The sequence below is a fragment of the Anguilla rostrata genome, chromosome 16 (assembly GCF_018555375.3).
Source record: "Anguilla rostrata isolate EN2019 chromosome 16, ASM1855537v3, whole genome shotgun sequence".
Classification (NCBI taxonomy): Eukaryota; Metazoa; Chordata; class Actinopteri; order Anguilliformes; family Anguillidae; genus Anguilla; species Anguilla rostrata.
Window position 1 is genome coordinate 25,082,909 of NC_057948.1, and position 25,501 is coordinate 25,108,409.

At 43.3% G+C, this 25,501-nt stretch overlaps 1 protein-coding gene across 7 annotated transcripts in view; it reads left to right on the forward strand.

The window, feature by feature from the left end:
• LOC135242699 (amyloid-beta A4 precursor protein-binding family A member 2-like) overlaps positions 1 to 25,501 on the forward strand; it is a 59,769-nt gene that overhangs the window by 24,657 nt on the left and 9,611 nt on the right. The window contains exons 2-7 of one of the 7 annotated variants that reach the window (XM_064313885.1): positions 3,021 to 3,085; positions 11,830 to 12,950; positions 14,794 to 14,877; positions 16,385 to 16,424; positions 17,977 to 18,122; positions 23,397 to 23,483. In XM_064313885.1, the coding sequence (XP_064169955.1) occupies positions 11,871 to 12,950; positions 14,794 to 14,877; positions 16,385 to 16,424; positions 17,977 to 18,122; positions 23,397 to 23,483 (1,437 nt within the window). In that variant the 5' untranslated portion in view covers positions 3,021 to 3,085; positions 11,830 to 11,870. Of the gene's footprint in view, positions 1 to 3,020; positions 3,091 to 5,048; positions 5,181 to 11,829; positions 12,951 to 14,793; positions 14,878 to 16,384; positions 16,425 to 17,976; positions 18,123 to 23,396; positions 23,484 to 25,501 lie in introns of those variants that run through there. The other 6 variants (XM_064313884.1, XM_064313889.1, XM_064313888.1 and 3 more) reach the window with 6 other exon arrangements.

The window sequence follows — 25,501 nt, forward strand, 5'->3', positions numbered from 1 at the left end:
TGTGTGTGTGAGTGTGTAACTGTGTTTCGGTGTGTCGGTTTTTATGTAACTGTGTAACTGTGTATAGGCTTGTGTGAGGTGTGCTAAATTGGCTGAAATGAGGACAAAATAGAATAGGATTATACCATCTGCGTTAATCATGTTAATAGTAATAGCTCCATGAATATGCTCTTAGTGGCTTACTGTATCTCCATGCAGAGATTTCCAGCCTGTGAGCTCCGATTAAATTCCACCATGTAAAAAAGCACAGAGCCCTCCCACCCCCTTAGGAGTAATTCTTTAAGTGAAAAAAGTTGAGCAGACTACGGTTGAAAATGCAGTAAATACAGTTGAGGAGACTTGGAAAAGGCTAGCTTTCTTTATGGAGAGAGAGATTCACCATCATTAGAATGATGGGCTTGCTCTGCGGTCGCAAATTTGCTTTTTCTACTATTTGCAGCGCTCAAATACGGCTTTGCCGTACTGGGTTTCCGCCCTGAGCGGCTGGTAACTCTTTCTCTGTACCCCTGAAGGCTTTGAAGCTAACAGGAATGTATCTCTCATACAGCCTTGATAAATATTCTTCAGGCAGAATTGGTCTCTATGAGATTACCAGGTGTTGCACCGGTAGCCTTTTCACGCACAGAAAGAATAGATGTGCTGACGTTCCCAAGGACCAAATCGGAAATTGAAGTTCTGGCAGCACAAACTTATTTCAGGGACCGACGTTTAATTATTTTACTTCCTTCAGGGTATTCTTTATAACTGTCTTGTAATGGATTTTTCCCCCTCTAGATTTCTCTCAGGCTTTCCTTCTTGGATTTATTTAAAAGGTGCAATGGGCCTTTTCTTTTTGGTTCTCTGTGGTGGAGTCGAGAAAACTGGTAATTCCATTAGTTTCTACACCAACCAGTATTGTTGAGGGAGCCCAGCAGTGCACATTTCTCTGTGATGTTAACACAGATATAGATTTCAGATGTGAAAGTGATTTCATCAGTGGAAAACATAAAAACCCTATGTGGTGAAATGCACTTAAATATTGACAAATTGCCTCAATGTGAGTTGAGCCCATGAGGTCAGGCAGACCTTGTAAACACTAAAATATGCAATCAGTTATGTCTGTATAACAGGTGTGGCAATGTTCGCAGAGAATGCTGTGGGCTCTATGGATCGGTTCCTGGACACTGGGGTTGATGCCCTTGCTCACAGTAGCACAGAGGGTGGCTGTGGGTGATGGTGAAATGGAACGAGTGAGGAAGATGAGGTGTGCCTGTGTAACGAGCAAATATGTGTGGTGTGCTGTCTCGTATTCTGTCTCTGCTCTGGTTCTCATGGAGTAGTGCTTTTAAAGAACAACAAAAATAAATAAATTAATAGGAAAATAACGTAGATGAGTATTGCTGGAGGTTATCTTCCTTTAGCCCTTAATAAAAACACCATTATATCGATTAAGCAGGCTGAGCCAAAATGGAGGCTGACACTAATGGAAGTAACAGTACTTTTGCACAATGTAAATTGAGTGTGCTAATAAAAGGAAATTCCAGGCTGATGTAAGGGAACAGAAACTCTCAGTAAAGCATTAGACTGGGGGTTTGTTTTTCAGGGACTGTAGAAGGATCCTGTCATATTAATTAAAATGAATGAGAGCAGGGGAGTTCATCCCTTTTCCCAATGGCAATTTTGTTGACAGCTATTTGTCAGTAATTCATGAAGATGCAGCATAGATTTTTATTTATTTATTTTTTTAAGTATGTCTCTTACTGAAATCCTACTTTACTCCTAGAAAACTAAAATATAGAAAACTTCCGGCTGCTCTCATGGTTGGCAAATCTCATTCAGTTCTTAGTTCTTAGTGCCAGAACTCAATGGAATTTTCCCTATGATCTGAAACAAGTTCTAAATTTTCTAGCTTAGCCCTCGGTGATCAGTAACCTCATCCAAATAACCTCATTTTTACCACTCCACTCCAAGCCAAAGACTATGAGCATACTATCTGCATGCCTTTATAGCTCTGTTAAATCCTTTCCAACAGATGGCACAAGCATTCTGCCAACATTTGGTTCTAAATTTTATATTTAACACGAGTGCTGTAATTCACAGGGACATAGCTTACATGGGCTTGGCCAGGCATACATTTTTTTGAGTCGAGCAGTTACAGACAGTGATCAGTGTAGTTTAACAGGATGTAATGTGAAAGTGGCCCAAAACATCAAAACAAAAGTGTTACATCCATCATTCTACAGCTGTGCTCCTTTTTTTCCTATTGAGATTTTAGTTTCGATGTGTCGTGTTTTGACTCTATTGAAGACATCTGTTTAAAAAACATAAAAATGGAAGTATGGTTGTTGTAAAAGTGTCATGGCAGTGTCAGCATTTGTTATTCTTTTAAGGTAGTTGAACCATGTTTTTAGATTAAACATGAATATTTGTTGTAACTTAATGAATTTCTTAATTTTAACTGGTTGCGATTTGGACATTTTGATAAAGGTTGATACAACAGGCTTTTATTTTGCATGTTGGGTAAGTGAGGTGTTTTAACTGTTTATGCACTTGTGTTTGGTATTGAGAGTGCCGGACGTCAAACATGGGTCTTGGCAGTTAAAACTGCTAAACATATTTTACTTAATCCTCACTTAGCTGACAACACACACACACACACACACCAAGCAAAAGGATTTTTTTATTTTTCCATTGTTTTTCCTAAAGCATAAATGAGGTCCTCCGCCTGTGGTTTTGGCCATGTAAGGATTTTTTGTTTTCCGGTTGAAAATAAAGAAAAAAAAAAACATTTAAATTCACAGAGAAGCAGATCTCTATCTGACTGCAGGGGAGTTGAGCCTTTTTTTTTAATTTTTTTTTACAGTTCTTAAGTGGAATGAACGAATGCATGGAAGCGTGAACTTAAACGACAGTTTTTATTATATGGTGTGTAGCGAACGCACACGACGTGTGGCTCGTGGACTGCCAGCTCGCAGAAACATTGTGGCTTCCTTGCAGAACCCTCCATTAATTTGTTCTTCCCTTTTTTTTTTTTTTTGTAGCTGACTGGATTTCCTGACTTCATTCCAGCCCATTAATGATTCTGCTCCTGCTGATGACAGAAGCTGTAAGGTACCACGCCCACTCATGTTGAACCTAAGGGGAGGGATTGTGCCTATCTGGTGTGCTGGAAGGCCAGAGTGATTGCATCAACAAGGGATATCTCCTTTTGCACTATTAATGACTGGGCTCCTCTTCGTTGCATGCTTATGTATTTTTTATGAAACTAGCATGCAGTATGCAGGCTTATATTTTGTTGTCACTAGGGGGTTGGCTGTATCTTTGGGACCATAAACCTCAATGTGGAGGGTGTTGGCGGTGCTTAGTGAATTTGATGGATTTTACTGCAACACTGGCCAATGGCCAGTAAGACATACAGTCCATTAAATGCATCATAACTCAATGCATTTATTCTTAGCACTATAGCGAACTATGATTCAGTACTACACTTCACTGCCATTATATCAATTAAGGGAATATATTAAGCAAACTAAGTATAGCCACTAGTCCATGCCATTCCCATTGTGGTGAAGCAGAGTTTTGTTGTTTCTGCTGTGGTGTGCACTGCTTTATAGCTGAAGATCTAGAACCAGCTTCTCCAGCAGCTGAAGCAAAGGGCAAGAAACCGCTTGCCTTGGCTCGCGTAAAACGTGGGTTGGCCCTATAAATCCACCTGATTGTATATTTACCTGTGTGACAAATCCAGAAGAGAAACACACACCGTGAGAGAGCAAGGGCGTACAGGAAAGCTAAGAGGGCAATTGGCAAAAGGGTGCTACTTGATCAACAAACGGCGTCGATAAGTTTCACAAGAAATGGGAATGTCTTGACGTCATTCCTTTAAAATGGACAATGAAAAATTCAAGGTCATCCAAGATAATAAACAATGTTTATCGGTGCTGAACAGTGTTCGAGGGTTTACTAGCTGTACCTGTGCTAAATCTAAAACTATATCCCCTAACCTACTGCATCAGTACTGCTTGTAGCCTAAACCTGGATATATGCACTTGGGAATTTGCTCTGGGTAAGAGCGTCTAGTAGTGCTATGATTCAGTTGGTAGTGCATTGTGCTAATGACGCAAAAAGTCACGGGTTCCAACCCAGGAAAAACATGTGCATTTATGACCAACATATGGCTTTGGATAAAAACGTCTCCTAAGAAGCATACATATCTGCTAAATGCCTAAGCGTAATGTATGTGGCCTACCTCTACTTTGTGGCTGCAAAAATGCATTATAAATTAGCAGGTGGCCAAACACAGAAAGCCTTGAGCTAATGCTAGCGGCGGGCACCTTTCAGTTAACCCTCCCATTTGCTTCTCCTCCTCCACAGTCTAGCAGGGTAAACAGCACTTGTAGCAATGGCATATCCATTAATAACTCCTCTGCCATTTGCACACCCTCAAATCATGCAGATGGATGTGCCTGCACTACGGGTTAGCCACTTCTCATCCATGTTGAGAAGATTGAAAGGAAGGGATTAGTTTTTTCCTCTCATCGTAAATGCCAAGAAGTTAGAACAGAGGCGTTTGTCAGCACAGCGAGGAGGGCTTTGCGGACTAATTTGAAGCCCCTACACATCCCGGACATAAATAAGTCACATTTACTAGCGAGCACTTCACACCAGCTGTGTCTAAAATAACTCCAATTAAATGGTCTGTGCATGGCCCAGCCAGTAGCCAGCGCTTCCAGTGGAACGAAAACAAGTTCAGGCAATGCATTACCCTGCTTAACATACCGTCACTTATTTGCTGTTTTTTTTTTCACTATATACACCAAATTTTGGACACATCGCAAAACTGTTCCATTGCGTTCCAGCTAGGGTGACCCGATTCACTGGAGGGCCGTGTAATAATGTAACGAGAACCTACAATAATGGCAGTTACATTCTGAAAGCCCACTGAAGTAATGGTACCCGTGAAATGCGGGACAATCGAGATCTTCTTCGCAGAAGTTCGGGACCCCGTGAAAAGTAGCTGAAATGCGGGGCTGTGCCCGGCGTCTCGTCACCAGGCTCCGCCAGTCTGTGGTTCCGTTCTGGCCTATTTTCTGTCCTGGAATGAAGAAGCTGGGTGATGCGCCAGCCTAGCTGACTCGGGAGCCAGACTGAGTGATGCAGGCAAGCGAGAGATATCCGCGCGAGAGTGCTGGAGGCAAATGCAGGTGACTGAAGCGGCTCCTGGTGACAGGTATTCTCGTCGTGTGAAAATGAGCTCAGTGTATTTTTCCCACTGTCGGGGAACGCACCTAAGACCTCCACTGAAACAGCATTATTTTATATTAGCCTATTACTAAAGCCTGCAATGGAAAGAAGAGAATAAATTGAGAATTTCATATCTGCATCGCACGTGCTATGTATCTGTTTAATTGTATGCATTTAGTGCTCCACGTAATGGTGATATTTTCACTTTTTATTCATTATCAATGTCCATGTGACATCAGTTGATTTGATCAGAGTATGATTGAAATGGTGGCGTTCATGTTGACCACACACGAACATTATTTTGTTGTAGTCACGTGTCTAATTATGCTTTAAGGGAAGAAAGGAGATCCTATAAAGTTTCTAAAGAACCCCGCGACACTGCCTTGTATACGTGGGTATAGATAATGGATGGATGGATGGTTTTGAAAGAAAGTAAGACATTTTCTGTTTTAATGCCAGGTTTTATAAATTGAGTCACTGTAAATACATATTTATTTCCCAATGGTGTCAGAGTAGAGTGCTATTTCATCGTACACCATTAAAACAAATTGAGGTATTAATCATTTTATGGTCGTCGAACCCTAATTCCGAGGTGTCAGAACTGATGAATGAAGTCGTATTACTCTTTCAAACTACCGTTTTACCGCCTATACATTTCTGCATTAAACACCAGCTTCAGGGGTTTGTAATGGGCTGGTTGTGTATTTGATTCTAATTGTTGTTTAACAACTAAATTTAGTAAAAGTAATTAATCCTGACCTGTGTAAGTCTTGCACCAATGTTAAAATGTTTTACAGATTAAAATAATTATTCAAAATTGATTTTAAAAGCCTTTTTCCCAATTTACATTTCATTGCATAAATAGGTAATTGTTGGAAATGACCATTCTGTGAGTACCATACTTCCTAGTGTACACACTGGGCTTTGTGAGTTGTTTTTATTGCTCTGTGTATGCTGCTATATAAAGGAAGTGTTGCATTACAAATGTGTTTTTGGAATGCTGCTGCATTTTACTTAACCACTTAATGATGTTTATTTTTGCAGTCAACAACCCCTTTCAGTGCTTGGATGCTTCCTTGACCTGCGATTGACTCTTGCTGTGATTATTCGGCGTTAGCGCACGTACAGTCCCGCGAATAGTCCCTGCAGAGTGCAACTGATGTGAATGTGTAGTTATTAACATAATGGAATAAGGATGGAAAGTGTGCAGCGTGTACTACTGCAAGGCAATAGATACACAAGTGAGACGAAAGACAGTGCATGTTTAGAAAATTGACAGTTTTACGGGTGCGGCCTTATTAAAAGAATGAGTAGTTTATTCTTTGTCAGTGCTCACTGCTCACAGGAGAGTAGCATAATATCAACATCGCACTGATCTGGGCCTCCAACACAGAGGTCAACCTACACAGTGATGCACTTTATAAACATTTCATATTGCAATCAAATTGAGATGATGATGATCATGATGTGGTGAAGGAATGGGGGAGGAGAAGGAACAGATGCATAATGTTCTAACCACATTGTTTGAACTCTGGAATGCAATCTAAATGAATCAGGAGCAAAATTTGAATTAGTAATGCCATTATTCTGTGGATAAATGATCTTATCTGTGAGGTAATTTCTTTATTTCCTTGTACCTGTAGGGCAATATTTGCCAAATGTTTTTCTCAGGTTTCATACAGTGGTGTTCAGAAGTTCATCAGCGTCTCTGGCATGCAGCAGCTTTCAGTGCTGCCCACACAATAATTTCATATTAATAATTAAAGGCAATTTAAATGACCAGAATTAATAGCGATAGTCTTTGATTTGTCTGCCACGTTTATTGTTAATGAATGTTTGTGTGAAATTGTTTTTTAAAAGGTGGGTTCTGGGTTTGGGAGTCTGTCTCTCACCGTGCGCTCATTAGCCATTCCACAGAGGCAAGGCAGTGCAGTAAATCTATAAACTTTATTGGGTCCCCAGCCTTTCAGTTGAAATCATGCACCATGGTCCTGCAGTGAAATATGCCTGGCTGCTTGTTTCTGGGGTCTGATGAATAGATCTTTATGCTGGGAAATGGGCTGCGATAGGGAGCCATATTTTACAGCAGAACATAAATTATACACAATTTCAGTTTTTCAATTTCTAAGCTGTATTATATTTTCTTGAAGTGTTCCACTGTATTTCTACAACCAACTATCAATCATTTAAGAGATGTGTGTTTGTGTGTGTGTATCTGTGTGTGTGTGTGTGTGTGTGCGCGCAATATGCTTTTTTTGAGTATGTACTGTACATTCTTTGGTGGTGAATAGTTGTTGTGGTGGGTGCTGTCATGGTGTACAAAATCAAGCCAGTACTGCACGGTAGGGAAAAGGGGGAGCCTTATATTGGCATGAAGTCCGGTTGTCCACTAAGGACGTGAGATACAGTGACAAACTGTCCCTGATTTGTCCACAAAATAATAAATTACTATCTTATCCACATAACACTTAACAAGTCCGCTCTTGGGGAGACATTAGACGAGAAAGAAATACCTATTGCGACTACGTTATTAATACATTACTACTAAATTATTGACTTCGTATTTTGACTGTATTGTTGCCATTGATTTGTATTGAAAGGGGAGGCTTAAGCACCTGTACTGGAGCCAACCGCACTGGCGCTAGTGAGCAACTTCTCTCAACAAGACCAGGAAGTGAGCTTAAAAAATGAAGCCTGGTTTTGGTGGCTTGGTCCTCAAGCACACAGCGAGTGATTCAAAGACTCTGTATGGAGGAATGGTCAGAGATCCACATGGTGTTCTGGGAAGGCTCTGTTTGTGGTTTGCGATACGTATCAACAGCTAAAAATATCACCTACATCAGTGGAAAATGTTACCCAACCTTGGTCCTGGCGGACCACTGTGTATGCTGGTTTTCGGTCCAACCACAATTGCAATTCCAGAGTTTTAACAAGCTGTGAATTTTTCATGTTTAGATGAATTATTTAACCTTCTAAGCCACATTATGCCAAACTAACCATTTAGTAGAAAATGGAGAATTCATGGACAATGCTAATGATAATCAACCAAACTCTCATTGATTTAATAAGTTCAAGGAAAAAATGTTGAAAGAACATGTGTTCACCAACCTAATTAGGAGCCTATTAATTCACCTTTTTAATTTTATTCACCCCTTAATAATTTTGTTAACGCTTTTTATGTAATTGTTTGTAACATGACCACAATGTGAACAATGACCACAATGTGAACAATGGATTTTATTATTCATGGGATGCACAGATATTTCTGACACAATTTAACAGGGTAAATAATTCCTCTAAACAGCTAGTGGCTAATTAAGAAAAATTCACAGCTTGTTAAAAATCTGGTATTCCAATAGTGGTTGGAACAATAACCCACATACACAGTGGTCCTCTAAAATTGAGCTTGCAAAGCACTGACCTAGATTATGTATTCATAAAAGAACTAAGAGGCCTGGGGGGGGGGGGGGGGTCATCAGTTTCATTAATATCCAAATATGGAAGTACATTCCAAATGAGAACCATTGGCAGTAATTCATTGGGTAATTTTATTTTATTTTTCTAGTGCTTTCCAGTTCAAATGTGTGACTTGCTTATTGTTTGTATATAATACAGTACTTGATTCAAGTTTCCAAAAGCCTTACTTTTATTATGTGCCTCATCATCTGCCCAGATAACTGCAAGAAATGAGTCTCATCTTAATGTTGCTAATCTGCCCCACTTGTAAACGACTTCTAATTATTGCTTTTTTTTAAATGAAGCCTTATTGGAACACAGTGTTGTAAATAATATGTTCCCGAGGCCTGTTCAGTCGTATTCAGAAAGCTAATGCTGTGTTTATTGCTGATGTAGGCCACTAATTTGAGGTGGGATTTTTTTAATTTTTTTGTTTATATTTGCTCTGAGAAAGAAGTGCAAATCTTCCACCACATTTTCTTCATCAATCTGTGGACAGTGACCTGATGTTATTTGATAGCCACAATAGTGTGAGCTGCTCTTTTTTGCTCAACTGAATCACCACTCCGTTCTCCACCTGGCCACCCCGGGCCAATTCGAATGACACTACACAGCTGCCGGCCTGTAAATTCTGGGACAAAAAAAAGGAACACAACCAACCTTGTGCAAATGTCTGGCTGCATCCCTAAATGCTGTGCCAGGCTTAAATCCGATATATGCCTTCTCAAAGGCCTTTGCTTTCATATTAGAGGATAGTCATTTGATATGCAACATCATCTCCGAGCAAATCATAACCATTAAACTTGACACACTGTGATATTTCATATTGATTTTACCGGATATAGTTTGACTTTATTACATTTTGTACTGTATAGGGTGGATAGAGTCGCTCTGCATTTGTTGTGATGAGGTCGTCATTTACATGATAATGTATTCAAACTCAATATATAAAACTCCCGTCTGAGTGGGGAATTCATGATGCAAATGCTCAGTGCAGTCACCAGCCCAAATAGAGAAAAGGAACTGGAATATTCTCCTGGGCATGTACTATTGGAGTGCTTTATTGGCAACAAGGTGTCCACTCAGGGATTGAGATTCAGATGCAGCATGTGTGCATATACAAAGTGCGGGGGTGAGGAAATCATGGGGTACCCAAGGGAGGCTGTTACCCTTGGTTACCAGTCATTTTCTGTAGGAACTGGGCGTGGTTTCTCGTGCTGCTGCTAAATGAGATTTGAAGAGGGTTGTGGGGCTTGCTGAAGAGGTCAGGGTGGATTCACAAAGAGAATCCTTCACAAAAGGGAAGCCTGGCTTTCTCAAGCTCCTCCTAGGATAGAGGATACTGGTAAGAGATGGAGAGAAAAGTAACGTTAACATAACAAAGTGAGAGAGGAGAGAGGGTGTGAGCGAACGAGCACCAGAGCCAGAAGCACCTCATTAGGAGCAAAAATGCACAGAGCAGCTGGAGATTATGTAGACAGAATTCTGAAAGGTGGGGTGGCAGAATTTGCTCACTCACACCCCCCTCCTTCCCCCATGCACTGTAAGCCCAGGTTCTCTGGAGCCCAGAGGGAGATCTCAGTCATCCTCGTGCCTTTAATTGGGCTTGGGCTGGGCTTCAGCCCCGGTGTGGGGCTGCTCATAATGGGGAGACAGGAAGAGGAGGCCTCTCACTGCTGGAGCACTTGGCCATGGAGATAACCTGGAATGGAACATAGAAATGCAGCAAAGGAGGGAAAGGGGGGGGGGGGGGGTAAAGCAACAACAAAAGTCCCCCAGTGGAGGCTGGCAGGGCAGCTGTGCTTGGGGGCTGGTGGAGACGGCGCTGGGGATCCGCGGGGTGAAAGCGCGTGGCGTGCTCTGCTGATGTGTACAGCTGTCTCCCGCTGTTTCTCCTGACCTGACGTCTGTCGCCTGCTGCACTGTGGCCCGGGGGGAACGCAGCTGAAACGCTCTTGTGTGTGTCCTCTCGTTACCACTGCCCCCGGAGCACCAGGAGGAAAAGGCTACTTCCTCAGCTGCCTGGTAGCTTCCCGCGGAAATTTCCGCCCGAGTTGGGCAGTGACTGCGTGCGAGGCCCCCCTTTGGTCATGCTTTTTATATCATCTTCGGTGTCGTACCGAGTCAGAGTCCCCGAATCGAAGAGGCTGTTCAGAGCTGTATCGGTGTACCCTTTTCTGCTCTCTGCTTTCTAAGACTGAAGTTTGAGGGTGGCAAAAGGATCTGTTGCAGTCCACATTGCCTGCAGGCACTGTTTCTAGGCCCTGCATAGATTGTTTCACATTTCAGCTTTGTAACTGCGCCTCGTTCAGTGAATGTGAGAATATGTGCCTTTGATTTCATGTTAGACCACTTTGACAAGGCAAGCAAAACTTCTGTAACACGGTGTCATAAATAATTCTGAAACATTGCACTACAGTATAATACATTTGTGGTTTCTGTCACAAAGCATTTGGTAGCATGCCTATGAGGGAGTACAGTTTGGGGGCAGAAAGCCAGTGGAAATTGATCAGCATTTCAGTGGATATGTGATCCCAAGCCTAAGGAGACTCACACTGGCAGCCAGTGTCTTAAGCCCACTGTGCCACCTCCATGAAAACCCAAAGATAAAGATGTACCAGGTCCAGTAGCTGGCCATATTAGCATTAAAGGATTTTTTAAAGAAAGCCACTTATAAAAGAATAGAACCGAGAAAAAATCCCCGCACAAGAGATTGAAAAAGATATTCGCGTACATCAGTGACTTATATCTGCCAAAGTATTTCTTGGCTTTCTGGATGTGCAAAAATTGAGATTTTATTCGACCAAAGACGCCACCTGTTCCCAACAGCACTGCTTATAGATTCCCTCCTTAACCTTAATTGCTCTCTTGATTTCTCAGTGTTTATTTTTTAATTAGGAAGGCTGGCTTGTGGAATTTATGCGCCCCCTGCCCAGCGTTGCTCTAATTTGCTGCGCGGGCTCTTGTGGCTGGGATCACACTGTCGCATTGTCTTGCGCTGTCTAAGCGATTCTCCGAGGGGACCTCGTGGACGGGGGAAGCGTCTTGCCTGTTGTTTGCAGAGCGCTGTGCTCCTAGCACCAGCGTTTGCGCTGTCCTGATGATTGTAATTAATTAGCACTGCGGTAACAGGCTCTTTTGTTCCCCGCGCAGGGCTGTAGGAGCGGAGATGTACGGAGCGTGAGCAGCCTGCCATGGCTAACCGAAAGAGGCAGGGGACCGGCAGCGGCATGTCTGAGCCCCTCCCTCGGCCCTGCCCCGCCCCGTTCCCCACCGATGGGAATGAAGAGGTGTCCCAGGGCGAGGAAGCCCCCCAGCACCCCTACTGCGTGCCCCAGGAACCCGTCTCCAAGGACAGCCGCCCGGCCACGCCCAACACCCCCGATCGCGCCCACGCAGGCTGCCGCGCCCACCCAGACAGCGTGGACGGGGACTCCAGCTCCGACTACGTCAACAACACGTCGGACGAGGAGGAAGACTTCGACGAAGGGCTGCCCGAAGAGGACGAGGGCGTGACCTACTACATCCGCTACTGCCCCGAGGACGACAGCTACCTGGAGGGGGTGGAGTGCGGCGAGGGGGAGTACCACACCGTCCATCCGCAGCCGGGCCCCGACACTGACGAATCCCAGGAGGCGGTGGAGGAGTGGGCGGAGCCGGAGGGGCGGAGCGATGTGCTGGAGGAAGCCGCGGATGAGCCGCCGCGGTTTGACGGGAGTCCTGAACCTCTCCAAGACCAGCACCCCGCCTCACTGACGGTCGCCAAACTGGGGAACGAGGAGGCGGAAGGGGAGGAGAGCGAGGGGTACTGCCCTACCAAGGCGGAAGAAGGGGAGGAGCCAGACGGAGGTGATTACACGGGGGACTATTACGCCCCAGAGCACAATGGGAACTCTGCGCCTGTGTCACCCTGCCGGGGCCGCAGGGGCGGGGAGGGGGGCGAGCGGGGTGGTGTGGGCGTGGTGCAGGGCGGGGAGGACGCGGAGGAGGACATCGACCAGATCGTGGCCGAAATCAAGATGAGCATGAGCATGGGCAGCCTGAGCAGCGGCACGGACCAGAGCCCGGAGGAGCTGCAGCTGGACGCCCTGCCGAAGGACTGCCCCGAGCCCCCCGCCAGGCCCGAACCCGCCCCTTACGCCCCGCACCCCCACGAGGGCCGCCCCAAATCTCTCAACATCCCCCCCGCACGACACAGCAACCCTGAGCTGCAGAGAGGGCTGAAGGCTCGCTCCTACTCTCCGGAAGAGAGGCCCCAGTCAGCACAGGAACAGGTGAGGGCTTCAAGCCAGAGGAATGGGGGCTGGGGTTGAGAAATTTGAGGAAAAGCCTCTCATTGTGTTCCAGTATAATTTTCCAACAGATATTCAAGAACAAGAATATCATTTTGGGTGTTACTTCTCTCAAAAATAAACCGTAGTTAAAATATTTCTTTCACTGTCACACTTCACCTTCATCAACAGCTCTCTGTGTGTCTCACAATGGCAGCCTAGAGCAGAGATAGTGTTGACCACGCTGTCTAGTCAGAGTCTTCCCACCCCCATTAAAGGCTCATGCGCGTCTCTGTAATGTATTCGTCTGCTGCTGCGGCTCGGACGGTGGGCACCAGGCCAGGGCCGTTTCAAATTCTGTGACAGTCCTCTTCCTTCCCAGTAGATTATAAAAAAAAGATTCACGGCGTGCGAGACGTTTATTGGTCTGGTGGAAGACGGGTTATTACATTTTGCAACCCCCCCCCACACATCCACCGCCTCCGATCTGATCGGCACCGGCCCTGTTTATGCATTCCGCGCGCGTCGTCTGCCTGCTCCTCCCTCCCTCCCTCCCGCCACAGAGCTGCTCAGTCCGAGCGGGCGAGGGCGCGCGGCGTTTCCCCGCCCGTTAGACCGCCGCGCCGCACCTGTTCCACCGGGCGGGGGGGGAGGGGGGGCGTGACACGGGAGCAGGACGCGCTTCCCGAGGTCCTCGAGAAATTCAGTCCCGCTAATGAACCCGATTTGGGCAATTAAGGGCTAATCGACGGGGCGGACTGGACACTGGGACCATCGCAGGTGGTTGGGGGTCAGGCGATAAACGGCCTGTGTGCTGTGAATGTGATAAAGAGGATGTGAATGTTGATGTGCGAGGAGCACAGGGAGAGCGCCCGCATGCATTATCGCGCGGCAGATTAAAATGCCCACGTTCTCCTCCAAGGTTCTTCTAAAATGGCTGTTTTATACCGATGACACCAACAAAAGAAAGAAAAAGGGGAGGGAGAATCTGATCAAGAGAATAGCGGTATAAAACCGTGCTCGGTCATGAAGACTTCTGGGAAGATTGATGGCAAATGAAGACCCTCTAGGGGCCGGGGAGCTGAGCTCTGAATAATTTATGAGGATGAAGATCTATCAGGGTGTCTTGTAGCCTGCAGGCTCACCTCAGGATCTGGGGTTATATGGTAGATATTAGTATTCCACTGATTCCAAACAGAGCACTGTTAACTCGGCCCCTAACGCCGCCTGATCGTAATCTCTGTGGCTACAAACAAAGACCTGCTTTTGAGCCAGATTTCCGTTTGGAATGCCAGTGGATACCCAGTCTTGACGTTTCAGATTGCTCTGATATGAGCAAACGCACACACACACACACACACGCACACCACTGTCTTCCACAGGCTGCAGTTCACTAGAAATACCTGTCCAGTGGAGTCTTGAGGAGGTATTTGTGGGTTTAAGATGGAATCTAATGCAGCTTTAGCGTATTAGCATTGTTAAGGCTCCATGGAATCAGCAGAGAAAGAAGTGCCCCATCCTGCACTTTCTACTTTTCCTCCATTTCCTGTCTACACTCAACCCATTTTACCCACATCATTTACTGTGAACAGATTTTTCAGTGTGCTATATTTTTCCTACATGGTTCTCTTACTTATTTTGCACTCACCACTGTTGTACAACCTGCTGAGTGGCCAACAGCCCTGTCTACCCCAGTGCTTTTCTGAAACTCTTTCCTGTTATTGCTGTTTAATTGCTGTAGCACACTGGGTAAGGAACTGGTATGCTGGTATGCTATGTAGAAGTTGTGTAAGTCGCTCTGGATAAGAGGGTCTGCTAAATGCCTGTAATGTAATGTAATCCAAAGCAGGGATCCAACAGTGTGGATCAGCCCCGGAAACAGCAACGGTCTGATCTGAATGGGCCAGTGGAGAATAATAATGCCACAGAGGTGAGCTATGCAGGTGTGTGTGTGTGCGTGCATGTGTTTGTGTGAGTGTACATGCATACATATGTGTGTGTGGGGCACGTGTCTGCTCTCCTGGAATTGACAGCTCAGTTGTCTTTATGCTCTCATGTTCATTAATGTAAATGGTCTTGTACGTACAGATTGTCAGTCCATAAACACTCATTATATTTTGTGAGTGCCATTTAGAGTGCGCCATGTACATCTCTATGCAGAAATGGCCTGTCCTATAAGATGCATTCACAAGACTGTGTAATGTGAGCCGGCAGCTAACACCTTCATCATGATTACCGCCCTATCATTCTGTTTGGAAGCAAAAAGAGAAGTGCACATCTCTGACAGTGCTGTAAGACTTCCTGTAAATTAGCAATTTAAGTTACATTAGGTAAAAGGACATTTGGGAAAATAAGCGTTTTGGTATCATTTGGAACAGATGCACTATGCATATGCATCATCTATTCACATAGCCCCACTGAGTAACAAAATTCACTGCTGAACAGTAGGCTTCTTTCTTGAAATTATTTCATGATTTGTTTTTAATATAGCATCGTGTAATTATCTGGCACAAATCCTCAGCCATTATTGCGAAGCACTGGCAATATTTGAATAATATACGTGATGCAGGATAGATGCTGGTGCTTTTAGTGTTCTTAATCTGGCATATAATGATATGAACGGGTTTTCCTACAAGTAAAGTTTACAGACTGATTTGGAGTATGTCCTCTGTAGGATGCTTATCTAATCACCCTTGTATGCCAGAGCTCACATATAATAGCCCAACAGTCCTGCTTGGCCTGTGTTTTCACTGCTGAATGCCAACAGAAGGCAATCAGTGTTCACTGCAAGTGCAGGTGAGCATCCGTGATCCTTTGTTTAATTATAGGGACTGATGGATCTGGGGAGGAACCCTTTCCAGAGTGTAATCAATAACCGCAAATGCCTTCTCAACTTGGACGTCCTCTTTGGATGACTTTAATTTTAAGTGATGCCCATTATTCAGACAGGGGCTGATCTAACGTTATGTGCGTGCACGTGCATGCGTGTGCACGTGCAGATACTGTGCAATTATTCAGAAATGACAGGCCTGCCAACGCAGCAATGAGTCCTGTTTGTTTTAATTAGAAATGAACTCCCCATCTGAATGGCTAGCCGGTATTAGCCAGTTAGACAGTTTTGAGATACTCACCATATGAAATGCTAGCAGGTATTAGCACACAGTTTAAATATATACTTACCATATGAATGGCTAGCAGGTATAAGCACCCATTTAGAGAATGTTGCTGAGCATTTTTTTTTGCATGTTGCTGACGCCCCGTTGATACAGTTAATTGATATGTTAAGATACGTTTTCTTTTTCTCTGGAAGGGAAAAGTTGATTGTCATTTGACGTTTTAGTTTTTGTGAAAATGTGTAAGCTGGAAGTCAGGGACAACCAGTTCATTATGGACTCGTCACTTGAGGGCTGAGTTCAACGAATTCCTGTGTTTTGCAGCAAACCAAGAAGACTGCCGCTTTCCCGAGTTTTGTCGATGGTGAGTTGTGGCTTTTTTATAATTTCTTAAAAATTTGTGATGTCAAACACGCATTGAAGAAAGCCTTCAGGGGACAGAACATTTTCTATCCTTTGTGAGCCAAAATTATCCTTTGTGAGCCAAAGTGTTTTTTGCTCTAAGATAATTGTAGATGTCTTTTTCTCAGTTTGAACTATGTCACATTTGAAATTCAGAGTGACAGTGGAGTAAGATGAATATTTCTCTTTAGTGTTGCATATTCTTTTTCAGGCTTGTATTCTTTGAAGAGTTTTTCTACGAGGGAGTATGATGCATAACCTATCATGTACAACTGTTCACCTATAACTTAGAATCATATCATGAATAATATCAAATAATCTTCATGTTTGAGCCTTATGTTCAATGCCAAAAGATAATTTTTTTTCTCCAAAGGTCAGATTCTGACCTATGTCACAAAGGCAAGCGGTTTCTATGAGGTTTGAGGGCTTCGTGGTTCAGTGCTCAGAGGGGCATCGCAAACTCACTGCCAGAGGGAGCAGTGTTAGTCTCTCTGTGGAGGCTGTATTCCTCTGTGGGTGTCAAAATGTCCCCATCTACACGGCAGAAGTGCCGACGAATTCCCCGATGTTTGCTTCATCCACCCAGGGCCACCAGAGTGCTCTGCTCTCCTCTATTTCTCCACCTGTCTGCATTAACACTGCTTCTCTGTGAACAAACGCCGCTCGACAGGCACAGAGGCCTGGAGCTGAAAATGGAGTCTGGATGCCCGTCATTTGAATTCTGCTTATGTTTGAAACTTTTCTCTTCACATTTTCACTGTTTCAGGCATACTGTACAGCTCAGCAGTATTTAAAAATTTCTGATTTGGCACATAAATACGATTAAGTGAAATTCTTTTCATAACACAGTTTGTCAGTTTGTTTGAATTGTCTGTGGGTTGGTGCTTAACCTTAAAATATACATGCATTGCTATTAGTATGGAAAACTATGATCAAAATGTAGTTAAATTTAATCTCCACCAGAAGTCATGTACATGTGAAAACGAGAGAGTTATAACTTCAACATGCACATTTACCTTTGTTAAATATTTGTTTATGCAAAGTATTGATTTATGCATTTGTCCTGTGTACCTGACTGAAGTCATGTAAGACTATATCAATAGTCTTGGCAGCCAAGGTAGTGTTTTAAAATCTCTAGGACAACTGGGTTTGATTTTCTTTTTAAGAAGTGGGAGAGAAAAAAGAAGACAAAAACAATGAAAAGGATGAAAATGACGTGCAATTGGATTAATTCAGGCAGAAACAATGTTCATTTTGTCTCCCACACTTTTGAATGGAACAAACTTTCTGAGTAAATAAAAATTTAACATTTGTCAGAGGTAAAACTCAAGGTCCTTATTCCTTTTTCTGCCTTTACACTGCCCCTCCCTATCTCTCTCCCTTTTATCCTGCCACCTCCTCCACCCATATCCTTCTCTTGCCCTTTTACCCCTGCCCCTCCTCCCCATATCCTTCTCTTCCTCTTTTACCCCTGCCCCTCCTCCCCCATATCCGTCTCTTCCCCTTTCACGCAGTCCCAGGGCCCTGTGAGCCGGAGGACCTCATTGATGGGATCATCTTTGCTGCCAATTACCTGGGCTCCACCCAGCTGCTGTCCGAGCGGAACCCGTCCAAAAACATCCGCATGATGCAGGCCCAAGAGGCGGTGAGCCGGGTGAAGGTATGCCAACACGGGCAGCAGAGGGCGAACCCCATTCCCGTTGCCTAAATCCTAAACATATATTTGCCGTCTTTTTTTTTTGCTTATAGTGTCGTTTTTGCGGAATCCAATGTTTACTGCGATGTTTCACTTTGTAAGGGGTCGATGAACATGCAAATTAATGTATGTTGGTTTTGCGTTTGCACCGTATAGAATGTGGGATTAATTGTGTGATGTACAAGTTCATTTATGCATATCTAAATGTGTATCATTAAAGGCCTTGGGGTGTCATTTTATCTGCCAAAAAGCAGGGATTTGTGTTACACTGTTGCAGACTAATAAATCCCTGGGATGAACTCGAACCTTGAAGATTTTTGCGGGAGAAATGTGGAAATAAATATGCTAATGCATGCGTGCACATGCACACACATACACAAGGACACGCGCACACACACACACACACACACACTCACATGCGCGCACACACACACAGACACTCACTCACTCACATGCACACACACACAGGCACACACTCACATGCGCACACACACACACACACACACACACACCGAGAGGAATACAAGCTGTGTGGGAGTCAGCCTCTCAGATATTAAGTGACAGGTTTATATTTGTGTGGCTCACGAGTCTTCGCGTTCTCTATCTGTTCCACTTTATAGAGATGATTGCTGGAGGCTCATTCTGACAAGCATTCTGAGTGTAGGAGATCTATTGCACGTGGTGGGGGAGGGGTTATCTTATACATTTTTGAAGAAAGTTGAAATAACCTCTCCATACCACAAAGGAGCAGTAGCACAGATACCAACTGAGAAACGGAAAGATTAATAAAATATCGACAAATTAATGTATTTTAAGAGGGGAGGTGTGTTCTGTTTTCAGTAGTTCAGCTGTGTGTGAAATCCTGATGCCAATTAACACATTGTCCCATTCATTTAATATAGAAAATCTGTTTTTTCTCCCTGGTACCATTTTGGGTTTTGGGCTACATTGTCCTTATTTAAGGTCGGATAGAAATTCAAAGCATGTGTCGCATTGGGAGGTAATCAGATTGTTGGCAAAGCAGAAAATTGCCTTTGCCTTTTTCTTGTTACTCTCACAGATTTATATACGCTTTCTGCAGGCTGCCAGTTAGTCTTAAGCCCCAGTTAAGGTAGTCAAAATGCATTTTAGTCTCTTTTGAATTCCTTGAATTTCATGTGCCACAAGCAGTAAGTTCAGAGTAGCATTTAAGACCGTTTGACGTATAGAGTCATTTTTAACGAGTATTTGAAAGAAACATATTGCCCTTCAAATTGTAAATTCAATATTTATGGTCAGGTATTTTGGTCTGTGTGTTCATAGATTAGATGTGTGTATTTTGTATTGTATGGTATAAGTATATGTCATTATTTATCTTCGGTTTATGTAGCAGTCGGCTGGTTTTATTGCTTTCTAGTGCTCTATTCTTAGTTTGTGACATTATGCATCTGTGGGGGGCCAGGGAGTTTTACTGATTTAGTAATACAGTATCTCCCCTAACAATGGCAGTTTGATCTCCTACATTATGGCCTGCTTGTTGCTTTCAAATTAGTCTATTATTTTGATGGTGCATGCAAGGCATTAACTTTTAAAGACGTGGCAACCAGCCACAATAAAGTTAATGAATTAATTCTTGTTTACATGTGCAATTTATTCTTTAGATTTTTCCACACTTGTCCTTAAGCTCTAAGCTATAAACTCTAGCCGTGGTATAATCTTGGCGCATGGTGGCTTGGCAGATGTGATGTCAGGGTCTGCTCGCCTGTGGGGAGAGACGTGATTGGTGGAATGCATATTTTTGCCAGCTGGTTGGCGCTGGGTCACCCACCGGGGAAGGTGAGGTTTATGTGGCGCTGTGACCCACATGTGCAGTACTGCAGTCTTACAGTAGGCAGGTGGTTTAAACCCTGAACCAGGCCTATATCCCCAGTGCACGTGAGTGCCCATCAGCTTTGTCCTCGCTGCAGCTTTAATCTATAAGCAGTGTGCTTAAAACCTTTGCCAGTGCCTCTTCCACACGTGCGACTGGCTTCATGCGGTCCATCCCACCGAAAAGCAATCTGTCCCCTTTCCTGCAACCATGTAAGCCACGGAGGCTGTAACCATAGCAACACTTAACTGCCACTTTTTTCCCCTTCCTCTCCACTTCCATTTTTTTTTTTTTTTTTTTTTTTTTACTGTCAAGGAGGTCCACAGAATGGATGGAGCTATGCTTTTACCTCCGGTTGGACAACAAAAGGCAGATCATCTGTCTGTCTTCCATTGAATGGATGTTGCATCACTCTAGAATGACCCCCGTGGATCTTGTATATCCACCCAGATTAATTACACTCTCTGACACTTTTATGAATAGTTAAGTAGGTGGGGAGAAATAGAGACTTTAAAGGTATGTAATAACTTTTGATGGTTTATTTATGCTTTTTGCCCTGCATGAGTTGATGCAGTATTTATGCAGATTTCTCCGCCCACTCTCTCTGTGTGTGTTGTGCCTGCTGTGACTGGGCAGGGCCCGTATGCCCGCCTCTTTCGCTGAGATGAGGGCTGAGGAGGAAAATCTTCTGTTTGACATTGTAGAATAATCCAGGCTCTTTCATACAAACCATGGTTACATTTCTTGTCAGGGGATCAGTTCGTGGCAGTGTGGTTTGTGCAGAGGAAGGAAAGCTTTGAAGGCAGGGTGAATTCATTCTCTCTGATTTTGTTCTAAAAGAAGGAATGAGTGTGAGATTTTATGTCCAAGGGTTGTGTTCAGTGAAGCCTGGCTTTGGTGTAGATGACCTGCATGAACCTATTTTACCAAGGAGATGTGTACATAGGCCAGAATAACCACACCCAGCCCTGGGTTACAAAGACATCATCTAAACCAGGGGTTTTCAACCTTTTCTACTCCTTGAAACCCCACCTAGTCTCAAAGACCCAACATGCATTGTCATGTAAGTAGTCAGGGTAATGCTCTCCTCAGCATTGGTTATGTGCTGAAAAAACATGGAATGAACCCCCCCCCCCCCCTCCAAAAAAAAAAAATGTACCTCTGTTCCAGGACAAAGATGCACAGAATTTCCTCCTTTTGTTCTTTATAAGAGCAGCGCTACATAGGGCTCCATCAAGACACGCACGCAGAGCCGTTTCCCGCGAGTTGGCCTCCTTGCAGATTCAGCGCCAGCTCCCGTGACAAATTGAAAACCTTTCAACCACTAACCTGTCAATTCAGATCTCATCTCTCCGGAGGAGGGGAATTGGATGGCGCTGACTCTTAATGCGGGAGGAATTTCAGTCATTTGGGATGAACTTGGGGCTTCTGCTTTTTTTGTTTGGATTGGGGCTCATGGTAGCCCCGTTGGGGCTGAGTAGCAGCAGCTTCTGCAGGACCTGTGGGTGCCCGGATAACTAGGTTAGATGTGCAGCTTTTTTTGTCGAATACTTTTCTTTTACTTAAACCGTGGAACTATAGAATTAGAAGTAACCATGAGAGATTTGTGGTTTAAGCATTCCTTCTGAAAAAAAATGTTTAAAGGAAAAAATATATACATCATATAACCTTGACTGTTCCAATGTAACATCCTTCAAATAACAAAGAAACAGTGAGAGAGTACTGGACGTTTCATCCCTCTCTGTCTCTTTCCTCTGAACTTGTTGCATCTTGCCTGAAGACGGCTTCAGTCTTGTGTATATTGATGAAAGCAGGAGGGCTATTTTGTTCAGCAGTAACAAGGCAGATTTCTGCCCTAAATGCAAATTTGTTACTTGTGTATGTATTCGGCACAGAGAGATGGATACAGAATGACAGCATTGTCTTACTTATGGTTCCAAGTCCCTGAAGCCCCTCTTAATGTTTTGCGAGAGACACATTGAGTGCACCTATTATTTATCTGAAGGTTTTAACCCATATTTGGTTGAGCATTTTTGGGCTGAATGGCCTGGTCTTGTCATTATGTTATGTTATGTTATATTTTCATGTTTTCATTTTATTTGAAAAAGAGCAATTATCACATGCAAATTGCTGTTTTGATTTGTTTGATTTTTTGAGAACACAAATGTGCCATTGTTAATCTGCTGTCATGAGCAGTGATGGTAGACCTTGTGTTTGCTTTGTTTTGTGTTTTCTATCTTGATTTCCTTATACTTTTTTATTCCTTATACTTGTTTTTCACCGCTGCTGAGTCTGATGACACTGTTTCTGTCCACAATGCTTCCCAGAGGGCTCAGAAGGCTGCCAAAATCAAGAAAAAGGGGGTGTGTAAATAAAGACGGAAATAACTTCTGCAATTCCACTCTCATGCTTCTTGCTCCATTACGCTGTCTTCATATTCATGAGCTTTTGAACTGTTAAGTTTAAAGTTTACATCAAATTATGAGAATTTAAGAAGGATCTGACAAAGATAAATCTGGGAGTGGGGGTCAGGTAGGCAGGCTGGGGTTTTGTTGAGTCCTTTAGAGTGAATACAGGGTTTGCTCTGCTCATACTCCTTAAAGGTGGGGTTTAGTCATGCCACGCAGAGTGTAGACAGAGTTTGTTTAAGCCACACTCAAGTGAATGTGGGGTTTAGTGAAGTCATATAGTGAACGTGGGGTTTTTTGCACGCTTAGTTAAAGTAGTAGTAAGTTTGTCTGAGTCGTACTCAATGAAGTGATCATAGTACTGGCACAATACCCAAACTTGACTTGTCTGGGTGCTGGTGAATTATGGGTATTTCTCTGGCCATTCCTCTGTCATCACTCACCTTCATTCCTCTGCATGTTTTGTTTTGTTTTGTTCTATATGTTCATGTTAAATTATTTGTATATATACCATTTTTATAATGGGGAACAAAGAATTGAAGAACCATAATGCTGATAGAATTATGTCCTTGTAAATATGTAGCAAGATTCCTTTACTGTTATTTGGAATATTTACAGAGTTTCCTATTTGAAATTCAGTTATGAATACACTCATGTATGAACAATGAACTATGAACAAGGTTCCATTTGTATTATACCTATACTGTGCTAGGTATATCCTGTACAGCTGCACAGTAGTTCTCTGCTGGAAGGAATATCTTTCATCGGTAACCATTTCTGCTCTGTGTGACGAACCCAATACCACTGTAACAACGCAGGAATTGGCATTTCAATTGTGTTATATGTGGGTTTGAGAGTGCAGTGCTGCCGGTGACCCCCCGGGTCTGGTGGGTCTCTGCCTGGGATCGTGGGGCCATTTTGTGTGCTGCAGAGCACGGGGCCCACTAATGTGCCCTCTGACCTTTTTCGTTTCCCCCCCAGAGCCCGGAAGGAGACGCGCAGACGTTGACGGAGGTGGACCTCTTCATCTCCACGCAGAGGATCAAAGTGCTCAACGCAGACACACAGGTGAGATGTGTGGCTCAGAGGGACTTGGTGCACGTGGAGTCCTAAAAGCCCTGTAGCAGCGAACTCGATTGTCACACAGGAATAGCAGTCCCCACGTGGTTTCCTTGAACAGGCTGTACAGCAGATTATTACCCATAAGTGCTCATTATTTTCAAATAACATCATTAGCAAGTAATTGTTGAACAGGGAATGAAAACAGAATTCTAGAATGGCATGCTGAAAATTAATTACTGGAGATCCTATTTCTGTGGCATTTAAGATCTAAGTCTTTTGTCTTGCTGATTTAAAAAAATAATAAATAAATTATAATAATTTAAAATATCTTTAAATTTGTGGAGTAGTCAAATCAAGAAAAAAAGGCTTTGTCCCACACATTATTGTTTGTGAGTGTGTGTGTGTGTGTGTGTGTATGCATGTATGCAGTATATACATATACACGTGATCTGTTGATTGCCTGATTGATGAAGCATTCCCTTTTTAACACAATGACAATGTTGTTATCAGGCTAGTGTGTAAATTAATACAGCAGGATGAGTAATTTTGCATTTGTGTTTGACAGAGAGGCTAACAACCTCAAACATTTCTGCTGGTGATTAAAAAAGAAGTGTAAATAACAGCTACACAGAGGCTTTTTGTGTCGTAAAACTTTCTCATGTGACTGTTATTGGCAGAGGCCTTTTTCCCTGAACGATTTCAAGAGGTTCAATTACGGTGGCTGAACAAAGAGGAGAGAACAAAGACAACAGACAACATCTATTGTAAAAGGACTGTGCTTTATATGAATCTGCTGGCTGCCTCCGTCAAACTGCCCCAGTGAAATCTACTGTGCACGGGGAGCCGTGATGTCTCTGTTCCTTTGCTCATCTGCATCCCATAATGAACGGCTTCCTGCCCTGGTCATGCTAGTTTTTGTTCTCACTGAGCTTGTAATTGCTTAGGATGGTTTGGGATGCTAATGCTAATGCTAAAATGGGTTCTATATCTAATTGCATAATTACTCAGTTCAATTTAATTTTATTGCCAACTTTAAGATGCTTTACAGAAAAAAAGGAAGTGGGAGTTACTGGCAAGAATGAGCCTGAACCTGCAAAAAATAAATAAATAAATAAATAAATAAATACATAAATGAAAGAACAGCAAGTGAGGTAGCAATTCCCCAGCGCGTGGAAAAACACTTAAGCAGTGGCAGGCAAAAACTCCCTGGTGAGAAGAATCTCTGGGGGACCCTGGATATAGAGTTGGAGCCATTGCTTTTCTGTTCAGTGCAGAAATAAAAAAATGTGTTCCTCTGTGGATGCTTGCGTTGAGGCACGACACGTAGCAGCCACACACTGCTTGTGTTTCTGTGTATATCAGATGCGTGTGCTGGTCATCTGTTACTTTGTGAAGGTAGCGATGGCATATCTGGAACAGCAGACCTCTGTAGTGTATACGATACCAGGAACTGCAAGCCTCTATAGTGTGCACTGCCTGGAGCTGTCCAAAAGTTTTCAGTGCATCACATTTGTGTCTTGAACCACTACATTTTGAAACTGGTGAATGAGAAATGGTGTTAGGAGAGTGTTGGCTTTTAAACCAGAGAAGCTAGAGAAGTTTTGCCTGCTTCCATGAAGCACATCATGTGGTGTAAAAGAGCCAATGAGGTGCCAGTACAAACTTGCACAATTTGCATATGTGCCAACATGTATTATCATTGAACAATTTTCCTCTTTTTAAACCAAAGTGTTTCATGCTCTTTAACTTTCCAATTTTCCATTACCCGTGAATATGCAAATGAAGAAACTTTTTGGAATGATTAAATGATTAAGTGAATGATTAAATATTCTCCCTGACAACCATTCTCTCTCACAGGGTAAAATGTGCTTGCCTTTTCAAAACCCCATGGATAAAGTGAGAATTAATTTTTATTTGGGGTTGGTGTTCAGTCCTGCTGTGATTTCTGTCTTTGTCTGCCTTTCCTTCAAATATCCTGCCTTTGCATGTTTTTATTAGATTTCCTTTTTTTGGTTTTAGACAGC